At 42.1% G+C, this 11,753-nt stretch overlaps 1 protein-coding gene across 5 annotated transcripts in view; it reads right to left on the reverse strand.

Annotated features, from left to right (window-relative positions):
* Nucleotides 1-6,983, reverse strand: part of WAC (WW domain containing adaptor with coiled-coil) — a 114,901-nt gene extending 107,918 nt beyond the window's left edge. The window contains exons 1-3 of one of the 5 annotated variants that reach the window (XR_004229776.1): nucleotides 6,703-6,983; nucleotides 6,316-6,352; nucleotides 4,712-4,907 (exon numbers count right to left, since the gene is read on the reverse strand). Coding sequence is in view for 2 of the 5 variants with exons in the window: in XM_031939796.1 (XP_031795656.1) it covers nucleotides 4,712-4,907; nucleotides 6,316-6,352; nucleotides 6,703-6,743 (274 nt within the window). In the remaining 3 variants the exon portion in view is untranslated. The remainder of the gene's footprint in view (nucleotides 1-4,711; nucleotides 4,908-6,315; nucleotides 6,353-6,702) is intronic. The other 4 variants (XR_004229775.1, XR_004229774.1, XM_031939796.1 and 1 more) reach the window with 4 other exon arrangements.
* Nucleotides 6,984-11,753: the final 4,770 nt, after the last annotated feature.

The following is an 11,753-nucleotide window of genomic DNA, read 5'->3' on the forward strand; positions in this document are numbered from 1 at the left end:
GAGAGAGAGAGAGAGAGAGAGAGAGAGAGAGAGAGAGAGAGAGAGAGAGAGGGAGAGAGAGAGAGGGAGAGAGAGAGAGAGAGAGAGATAGGAAGGCTGAGAAAGGGAAACACCAAGAGATTTGAAAACTGATAATTCAAGATGTCCTGATGAAGAACAGGAGCAGCCTAATTAACAGGTCCTAAAATCACAGGTAGGTGTGGGGAAAAATAGGATTCCCAGGAACCACATCTATTAAGCTGTTAAAACAAACAACTGCAAAACTCCAGTTTAAATGAGAAGCCAATAACGAACAACTACCTGAGGCCCAAGCAGCAAGGAAACATAGTCTCTAAAGACCAAAAAGAAATCTTATTAAATAGCAGCATTAAGGATAAAAGATGGACTGATTAATCTAAGGGCCCACAACACCCAAGCACCAAGGACTTACGAAAAGACCTACAGACTAAAGGCAGTATTAATGCTCTAAAGCTAAATCAAAAGAATTTTTAAAAATATAAGGGCTCTATCTTTTTTTAACCATAATTTTATAGCTGGTTTTGAATGGATCAGATAGAAAAGATTGCAAGGACTTTTGGCTTGAATACTCAGAGTAAAAAGAACTACAGATCCTATCATCAGTAGGACAAAGATATTAGTACCCAATTTCTTTCCAAATACCAACATTTTAAGTACTATATATCCAATGGAATTTCTGGAAGATGAAATTCTAAAGGTTGTGATCAATCAACTTCTTGACCGAGAATTTAGAGTGTACCCAGAAAGTGAAAAATAGTGTCAGTTTAAATAACTTATGTTATTAGGCTTTTAATTTAATTCCCTAGGAAAAAAAAAATTTAAGGATCACTCTTAGCAAATCATATAATGGTATGATGTTATACCTAGAGAATCAAACAAAAAAACTATTTGAAATAATTAACAACTTTAGCAAAATTGTAGGATAAAATAAACCCACAAAAATCATTAGCATTTTTTACATGATCAACAAAATGCAGCAGCAAAAAAAAAAAAAAAGAGAGAGAGAGAGAGAGAGAGAGAAATTCAATTTAAAATAACTGTGAACAATATAAAATTCTTGGGAGTCTATTTGCTAACAGAAATCCCAGGAGCTATATGAACACAAATACAAAACACTTTTCACACAAATAAAGTCAGATCTAAACAAATCGAAATATACCGATTCCTCATGGGTAGATCAAATCAATATAATAAAAGTAATAATTCTGCCTCAACTAATTCAGTGTCATACCAATCAATCTAAAAGTTATTTGACACAGCTAGAAAAAGTAATAAGCAAATTCATCTAGAAAAACAAAGGTCAAGAATCAATAAGGAAAAAAAGACAACAGAAAATAGCCTAGCAATAACAGATCTCAAATAATATTATAAAGCAGTAATTATCAAAATTATCTGGAACTGGTCAAGAAGTAAAAGTGAGGGATCAGTGGAATAGATTGGGTACCCAAGACACAAGTTATTGACCATAGTATCTAGTGTTTGATAAACTCCAAGGTGCAGGCCTTTGGGTTAAGAACTCACTATTTCACAAAAACTTTGGGAAAAACTGTCAAACAAAAAGACACAAACTAGGTACAAACCAACATATCACAACATATATCAAGATAAGGTCAAAATGAGTACATAATTTAGACATAAAGGGTTATACAATAAGCCAACTAAAAGAGCAAGGAACAGTACCTGTCAGATTTATGGAGAAGGGAAGAATTCATAGCCAAACAAAAGATAAGAGAGCATTATGAAATGTAAAATAACTGATTATACTTAAATAAAAAGCTTTTGAACAAACAGAATCATTGCAACTAAGATTTGAAGGAAAGCAGAAAGCTAGGAAATAATCTTTATAACAAGTTATCTTATAAAGGCCTCATTGCTCAAATGTATATAATTGATTCAAATTTATAAGAATGCAAGCCATTTCCCAAATAATAAAATGGTCAAAAGCACATGAACAGGTAGTTTTCAGATGAAGAAATCAAAGCTATCTATAGGCATATGAAGAAATGCCCTAAATTACTTTTGATTAAAGAAATGTAAATTAAGACAACTCTCATATCTATCAGATTGGCTGATATGACAAAAAGGGGAAATGATTTATAAATGTTGGAGAGAAAGTGGAAAAAGTGGGACACTAATGTTTTGTTGGTGGAGTTGTGAACTGATCCAACCAACCCTAGAGAACAATTTGGAACTATACCCAGAGGGCAACCATTGATTGATCCAACAATTGTATTATTAGATCTATATTAGATCTCAAAGAGAGTGGTTAAAAAAAAAAAAAAAAGAAAAAAGAAAGGTCCCCAATGTGCAGAAATATTTATAGCAGTCTTTTTGTGGTGGCAAACTATTGAAAACATCAATTGGGGAATGGCTAAATAAGTTGTGGCATATGAATGTAATGGAATTATTCAATAAGAAATAATGAACAGGTAAATTTCAGAAAAGCCAGAAAAGACTTGTACGAACTGATGCAAACTGAAACCAGCAGAACTGTGAAAAACACTGCACACAATATACAAAACATTGTGTGATGATCAGCTATAAATGACTCAGTTCTTTTCAGCAAGGCAAATACAAGGACTCACAAAGGAAAATGCTGTCTACATCCAAATAAAAAAACTGATGAACTCTGAGTGCAAACAGAAACATGTTTTTCACACTTTTTTTGTGTGTTTTTTTTCCTTTTGATTTGTTTTTTCACCAATTATGACTAATTTTTTTTTTTACATTTTTACACAATAATACATGTGTACCCTATGTCAAATTGCCTACCATTTTCATAAGGAGGAAAGGAGAAAAATTTGGAATTCAAAATTTTGTAAAAATGAATGCTAACAATTGCCTTGACAATTGAGGGGAAAAAATACTAAAAAGGTGTCTTTGCATTAAAAAAAAGTTTTATCATAATTCTTTCCTCCACTATTTAAAAAGAGCTACTTTTCAAGTAATTAAAATAAATTCTTCACTTATATAAAGAGTATCCAAAATAGGATAATATCCTATGTATCTCAAAATGAATAATTATAAAGAGAAGAGAAGGAATTGTCTCTTTCCCTCAGGACACCTCAGATTACTCAATTCACAAATCATTAGCCTATTCCAATTCTTATTTCTTTCACTATCCATTAAGCAGGGATATGAAGGGCAAAATTTCCCCTCACCCTCATATTTTTGTTTAGAGATCATGCACGTCCAGAAAGGTAACTGGCCCAGTCACCTATGAAAGTGATAGTTGTTATTAGCCTGCATACATGCTGGTACATCCCAGAAATAAGAAAAAAAAAAAAAGTCTAGTCTAATGAGAAAATAGCTATGAGGGATTTTTGAGAAAAACATGATGGGAAATCAATTAAAGCGACAAAGTATTAAAGATTTTCATCTTGTGTTAGCAGAAAGTATACCCCCACTAATATATTCACAGGTCCACCAAGAAGCAGAAAACAAATTCTTAAAAAATTTATTGGTACACTCAGAAAACTGGGATGCCCTATGCCATACCAGGTCCATTATTAAGAGACCATTTTCTAGATCATCCCATGCAGTAGCTTAGCACAATGGTTGGTGAGCAAACCTCAGAACCAGGAAAAATCTAGGTTCAAGTCCCAGAACTGATATACACTGACCCTAACAATGCCTGAAGCAACTTTCTTAAAGACACTAAATTTTATAGGAATGGATAAGCACTGATAAAGTTAGTTTCAAATAACAATAAAATCACAGATCCAGACACTACGCCTATCATTCTTTATACCATTAAGAATATTAACTTTTATGACCTATACATGTTTGGTTAAATAAAACAAGTTATTCATAACAGGGAAAAATTAGAACTGAACTCAGTAAGTACTTCGAGTATTATAACTGAAATTTTAAGAAAACTAAGATTGGAAATTGATAGCTCAGTTGAGTGATAATAGTAGAAATATACAGAACCATCTAAACTAAGCAGAATCTCTGATGCAAAGTTCTTAAATAGGATACTGCATTAAAAGTTCAACATTATTTAAGCTTGAACACTTTTTAAACTTGGTCAGGTATGCAAGTATAGAGAATGTGATCATTCATTATAATATGAAATATTACTTCATAAAAATTTTATATCCATAAGGGAAAAAATATGAAAGTATCTCCAGGGTCATAAGGAAAGTGGAAAATAAGTATGGGAAATGTTTTCAGTGTTACAAATCTTTCACATTTGTTGCAGATATCAAGAATCTAAGTTTTTGATTGCCTCTGAAGATTTAAGTTATTAGAAAGATATGAACTTGAAAGCTTTTATACAAAATGGGCAATATTTTTTAAAAAAATCAAATAATCTTAAGTCAAATTAATTTATGCTCTGAAAAGACTGTTTCTATATATTTTCCTGACTTCAAAATAACCAAAATTCTTTTCCATATACACCAAAAAGTCAATTTCTAACTTCTTATGTCCCAAGTAATGATACTGTTAATAGTCATTAAGAAACATCTTGGGGAATCTAATAGATTTCAATTTCTAAATGTACATTTTTCTTCCAGGTAAATTAAGGGATCAAGATATTATAACAAAAACAAAAACACTGATGAGATAAATTGGCAGGGTTCACCAAGAAAAAAGTAATTCTATTCTCTTCTTCATAAATTGATTATCTGACCAACCATATTGAAAAAACTTTAATTAGTACAAAAGTTTTGCAAGTGAAACTACTTACCACCATCCCTCTCTCTAACTCTGTGAGTATGCACGCTTTTTGCTTTACTGTGACCTGTGCTGTCACTATATTTGTTTTCAGGACTATCAGATCGTCGCAACATTTTATTTGGTGGTGAAGGATCTGTGGTGTCTCGCATCTTCTCATGTCGGTGATCGCCACTACTGGGGTGACTCTTTGATGAATATTTAAGAGCCTGTAAAAATCATACAAAGAAAAACATACTTTTAATTTAACTCCTTAATTATAACAACATGAAATCTGTTTCACTAACTTCCATGACTTCACTCAACAAACCAGTTTCAGTTAAACATGATTCAATAGTTCAATGTGTCTCTAAATAGCAATGATTCTAAATATGTGTATACACACACATATCATTCCACAGAGTATTTTAGATTAGCTGCTTGAAAAGGTCTTGGGGCAATAATGCCTTAATAAACCTTTTTTTGGAAAGAACAAGGTAAGAAGAAGAATGACCTTATATCATCATAGGAGTTAGAGCCAGAAGGGACTCAAAGGTTATATAGAGACAACACTTCATTTTACAAATGAGGAAAAGTTCAGGATAGTTGAAGTGACCTACAGCTGCCACACGAGTTATTACTCGCAGCAACACTGGAATATGAACCCAAAGCCCCGGATTATACCAATTCAGCATTTTTTTTTAACTGTTCAATGGTGGGTCTCTCTTGTCTACATTCCCCAAACTATTTGGATATTTTAGTTGTCATTACAGTTTCAAGAAGTGCTAAAGCATAAGAAGTCAACAGCTGACTACTGGGTCATCCATTTCTGCCCTAAAATTTTACATTATCTATCAAAACAGACACTAATAGATTTTTAAATGGAAGAAGCTTTCACCACCTTTAAACATGCAAAAATGGAAAATTAGGACAAATGACCTAAAGCCCATTTCTAACTCTGGGATCCTAAGTTACTAAATATCTAATTCTAAAGAGAAACTGGGATGCAGGAGTAACTTTAAGAAAGTATTGCCTTCCTAAGGGAGAATGCACCAGGTCCTACCGCACCAGGGGCGGCCGGACCGGCCTGTCCTCTGACACCCCTCCGACAAGCACTCCACGGCACTACCTACGAGGGGGCCCAAGGAGTTCGCGGCTTGAGGTACAGGAAGCCGGCAGGGGCCCCAAGGCCCCTGCCCAGGGATCGGCTCTCTCCCCAAGCCCCGGTGCCCTCTGACAGCTGTCATGCCCCCGGGGGCTGCCCGGAGCAGTCCGGAGGGCTCTCCCACAGAGCCACTCTCGTGGGGCTGCTCTCGCTTCAGCAGGCGGCCGCACTCTCCCCGATACCGAAAGCACCGCCGCCTCGGAAGTCGCCGTGCGCCCCGGGCCTCTCAGCCCAAGCACAAGCCTGGGAGCGGCCCAGGCTCCCGGCGCCCTGGCCCAGCCCGGGGCCGGCCTCAAGGGAAACCCGGGCCGGCTTTGGCGGGGTTCCGGGGGACTGCTTTGGGGTTCGTTGCCCCGCAGGGCCTGCGCCGCCGGCTGAAGCCTAAGCTCGAGTAGCAGCAGCCCGTCCCTCCCTCCTCCCGCCGGCCCCTCCGCCTTCCCCGGCCGTCCCCTCCCCTAGGACTCGGCTGATACCTGGTAGGGCTGCGAGTCCCCCCTCCGGTCGTGACAGCTGAAAAACAGGAAGACAGACAGCGACATTAGCACCCAGAGAGAGAGGAGAAAAAATCCCCCCGCCCCCGATCCCCGGCCGCCCGGAGCCCGAGGCGAGGCGCCCTCGGGCCCGGGCCACCCGCACGGGCGCGGGGCGGCGGCGCCGAGGGGTCCCGGCGGCCCGGCCAGGCCCGCGGCCGCCCCCGCCGCCTCGGCGCAGGCCGGCCCGGATCGGGGTTAACAACAAAAATGGCGGCTGTGCCCGAGCTAGATAAGGAGGAACATCCCCCCCCCCACGCCCGCCGCCCCCGGCGCGGCCCCGGCCCCAGCCCGGCCAGAGACATAGACATAGAGAGAGAGAGAATTTACCCATCACTGAGTCTCTGCTGTTTCCTCGCATACATTACCATCAATGCCCGGCCTGTGTGTGTGTGTCGGGGAGGGGGGGAGAGGGGCCGCGGGAGGCGGGAGGCGGGCGGGCGGGCGGGCGGACGGGCAGCGGCGGCGGCGGCGGCCAGCACCCCCTCAGCGGGTCTCAGCGCCGCTCCGTTACTGGCGCCGGCGCTCTCGGGCCATGTCCCTCCCCCGGCACCGCGCACACGCTCGCTCTCGCACGCTCGCTCGCTCGCTCGCCCGCTCCGTCCGTCTCTCGCTCGCCCGCTCGCTCTCGGCGGGGACAGCGGCGCCAACTACACCGCGGCAGCGGCGAACCGGGGGGAGGGGGGGAGAAAGAAGACGCGACCGGCTTGGCCCAGCGGAGAGCGACGGCTTCCTCCGCCTTCTCCTCCTCCTGCTCCTCCTCCGCCGCCCCCTCCTCCTCCACCTCCTCCTTCACCACCTCCTCCTCCTCCTCCTCCTCCTCCTCTTCCTCCTCCACCTCCTCCCCCCGCCGTCGCCGTCGCCGCTGCCTCCTCCTCCTCCCGCCGCCGCCGCCGCCGCCGCCGCCGCTGTTAGTGCCGCCGCCGCCGCTGCTACCGCTCCTCCAACTACATCCGGGCAACTCGGACGCCACCGCCTTCGGGAAACATCGGCAGTTTCCGCCGAACCCCTCCTCCCCCTAGCGCTTCCTGCGTCTCCCCTCCCTTCCCCGTTCCCGAACGCAGATCTCGGGACACTTCGGCTTTCTCCGGCCTTCCTCTTCCTCTAAGAACTCGCTTTCCTCTTCGCGATCCGTCGGCTTCTTCCGGTTCCGCCGCTCCCTCCGCCCGCGTACGTCCTGCTTTCTCCTCCGCTCCTCCCTTCTCTCCGCTTCGCCTGCCTCCTCGGCGCGCTCGTGAGGCCCCAGGCTGGGTTCCGCGTGGGCCCGAAGGAAGCCTAAGCCGCCGGGGAAGTGGTGCGGCCCGAAATTCGGCGCCGGCTTCCGCCGAGGAGGCGGCTGCTCCCGGAGAAGGGGCTGGTGGGTGCCTGGGGTCGGCGCGGGCCAGCGGGCCGGAGCGGGCCTGCTTCGGGGGGGCGGGGGGGCGGGCCTGCTTCGGGGGGGCGGGGGGACGGGCCTCGGTCAGCCCAAGCCCGGGAGGGCATTTCTGTCCGGGAAAGGGAAGCCCTTCCTCACCCCGCTTACGGTAGAGCCCCGTCCCAGCCTCCCATCTCGGCGAAAAGCCCGGGGCCGCCGTGGTGCTAGCGGAGGGAAGCCTAGGCCGGGAAATGGGGCGCAGGGAAGAAGGGGAAGGCCCGCTGGAGGCTGGCCTCGGGAGGTGTCGGGCGTCGCTCGCCCCGGGGCCTGGCGTCTACCCTGCCGGAGCCGCCTTTCCTCCCCGTGCTCTGCTCTTTAGAACTCTGCTTCACTCTCCTCCTCTTTCCCCGGTCCCTTTGTCGTACTTACTTGCATTCATTTCCCCTCCTTTTTTAGATGTGTATTTGCAGAAAAAATAAAATCCAATTTGGAGTTGTTTGTGAATCGTTCGTAGTGTTAAGATCGTATTTCGAACCCTCAGTACCGAGCTTTTTTTGAGAGTAAGCGAGAGCATTTTCTGTTCTTTGTTGGGGAGCAGGATTGGTGGGGTGGTTTTTTTTGCCTTTTTCTTTATTTCATTGATGTGGAAAATTTATCTGAAAACTATGCTGTTAAGCAAGTCCGGGGTGGAAGGTTTTGGGATACTGGAACATACTGTACTGGGAGACGAAATGAAATAAAAAAGGGACATTTTGCATGGGGACTTGGCAAAAACCCAGGGAATAATAATGCTAATGTCTGTGTGATTTGTATGGCGGTCTAAGGCTTGCCTGAGTGCTAGATGCTTTCATAATCCTCACTTCACAGTTGGGAAAACTGAGCCAATTAAGACTATTTAGTGTCTGAGATGGATTTGAACTCGTGTTCTTCTCTGTCCAGTGATTCATCTAGCTGCATAGAGATCCAATTGAAAAGTCACTACCATATTTTGCTTTTGTAAGAGTTGCAAATCTTAGCTTCTTACAAACTATTGTTTTCTAGTTGATTGCATTTAGACTTTGTATTTCAGACCTTTTTCTACTTTATCCAATCCAACTAAGCCGAGAAAATCAATCAGTAAGAATTTATTGGGCAACTACTATGAAAAAGTTCTCTGCTCTTATGGAGCTTACAAAAGATGTTCTTAGACTTGAAATCCAGAATATGAGTTCCACTTTAGCCTCTGACACTTATTTGCTGCATGACCATAAGCTGATCATTAACTTCTGGACCTCAGTTAGTAGTTCCCTCATCTGTAAAATGAGGATAACCATTGAACTCACCACAGAATGTTTTGCCTGAAATATAAGCTATTACATATATGGTGTTATACAAGATATCATGTAACAATTGTGATTTTATTAATAATGAATTATACAATACATAAATGTCTGTAATTTCCACAAAATAGTCCTTGTAAGTTATAGGAACTTGTTTTCTGTTCATAATAGTTATGGATAGTTTCTCACTTTAAAAAGTACAATGATTATTTTTCTTCAAAAGAAAATGCTTGGCTTTTACTTAGATCAACTTTTGAAATGTAATGGAAAAACATTTAAGTGCTAATTCCTATACTAAACACTAATAGCTAATATTTATACTGTGCCTACAATGCGCTAGGCACTTTTCAAATATTCCGTTTTAATTCTCACAACAATCATCCCCATTTTACAGATAAGAAAACTGAAATAAACAGGTTAAAGTGTCTTGCCCAGAGTCCCACAGTTGATGCCTGAAACCAGATTTGCATTTCAACTTGCTAACTGTCCAGTTCTTTACCACTGAGTTCATTCTATTAGAAACATGTATAAGAGGGGGCAGATTCATGGCAGTTCCAAAGTCTAGGTGATAAGGATCTAGCAGACAAAACAGCAGGGCAGAAAACCCTGGGAAGGAGCAGCAGCTTTGTAGCAAATCAGCCTTGATTTGAAAAAAAAAAAAAAGAAAAGAAAGGTTGGGGGGGGGCACGATACTCTAGAAGGACAATTTAAGATCCCATAATGGAAAAAGTACTGAATTTAAGGGCAGGAAATCTTGGGTTCACACTTAGTCTAGCACCTAGTGTGACCCAATGATACATAATTTACACTTCTCTGAATATTTTTTCTTTATAAAATAAAGAGTATACCTTTTCATGGATCTGTTGAATATTGAGCAATCCATACCCATCTTTTACCCCTCCCATTCCTCCCCCCATTAACACAGGTGACCTAGCTGTTGCATTTTTCTGGGAAGATTGAGGCCATCGGAGGTAAGCTCCCTCAGCTGCCTCCTTGCATTTCTCAAAAATTTTTTTCCTTCACTATGATCACAGACAAGATATTTTCACTAAGACTAATCCTCTAGTTGTAAATGCCATTTTCTTCAGCTACTTCCAGGATTTTGCTTCTGCAAAGTATCTCATTTAGTTTTTCCTCTTTTTTTGAGACTGAACCTAATGCCCAGTGACCATATTCTTTAATATTTTAGAGCGACAATAACAGCAAAAGGTTATCCATGAAACTGCAAGTCTCTTATTTCCATCTAGTTTTAATTTAAATACATAAATAAATTTACACAACTTTAAAGAGTTACTCTTTGAATCCTGATATGCAGTGGTGGGGAGAAGCAAGTGCTTCAGTAACCTCTCCCACATCACACTTGGGGAAGGGGGGGAACCCTTGTAACAAAAACACATAGTTTAGTAAAATAAATCGCCAAATTGGCCATGTCCAAAAATGGCCTTTTCTCCATCTTGACCTATTGGAAAGTGGATAGCATGCTTCGTCATGGTCCTCCGATTTGTGGTTGGTCATTGGATTGAACAGAGTTAAAAGTTGTTTGATGTTACTGTGTTATTGTTTAATTTTTTTTCTGGTTTTCTTTTCACACTTTATTTTTATTCACTTTCAGATATGTTTGGATTTCCCCAGTGCAAAAAGAAATAAACAAAAAAGCACTCTTCCTTTTCTTTTCCTTTGAACTACTATTCCATCCTCCCATCTTTCCCCTTATTGCTAAACTTCTTGCAAAAATTTTCTGCCAATTGATGCCTCCAATTTCTCACCCTGCTCCTTGTAATCTGGTTTCTAACCCCACTCCCCTAATAAAGCTGAATTCTCTAAGGTTTCCAGTGACTTGCTAATCACTTAACTCAATGGTCTTTTTTCCATCATCATATCCTTTATGTTGCTGCCACTTTTGAAATTCACTCATTGGGCACATATGATATACCTTGCTCTATGTTAAAGGCTAGAGACTATAAATTTAAAACAAAAACGTTCCCTGCCACAGACGAATTTACCTTCTAGGATCCCTGGACTGTGATTGATGGGCTTTTCTTAATTTTGCCAGGACCCAGGCCTCCTGCAGGTCTGACCCACCTTGTGGAGTTCCACCCACTAGGTGACTCAGTTCACATATTCTGTCAGCACTTTCCCCTCACCGTGTCAGCGATCATCTTTCTACCTAGATCTACTCCACTTTTCTGACTTGGCTGTTTCTGTCCTTAGAACCCACCTGGGTTCCATGTTTGAACCCTAGTGTTCTTCACTTTCTCCTCTTCCCACCATAAGACCTTTTTTGAAATCACTGTACTTTTCACATTTCACCCATCTGCTTGCCCCAGAATTGCCTCTGCTTTTGCTCCAGTTAATTATCTGGGTGCCTGGAAGGTCTTTCCTACTTCCCGTCTGTTGAATTTCAACTCTACCTTTAAAAGCCATTTTAGTGAGTACAAGGAATAATGTTGTAAAAAAATTACCCTGGCATAGGTTCTGTCAATAAAAAAGTTATTTAAAAAAAAAAAAGCCATTTTGAATCTTCAAAATCTCCCTGTTTTTACTCTTCCACCAAAAAGTCCCCTGTGGATCTCATAGCACTTGATTTTTTTTAACTGTCTGACAAACTATGTACTCTCAAGTTTAATAGGTAGTTTGTGTCATTGTACTAATTTTCATGACTATGATTGTAAAAGCTGTATCTTAAATAACCCTACTCCACATCCCGT

This window comes from Sarcophilus harrisii, chromosome 5, assembly GCF_902635505.1.
Source record: "Sarcophilus harrisii chromosome 5, mSarHar1.11, whole genome shotgun sequence".
NCBI lineage: Eukaryota > Metazoa > Chordata > Mammalia > Dasyuromorphia > Dasyuridae > Sarcophilus > Sarcophilus harrisii.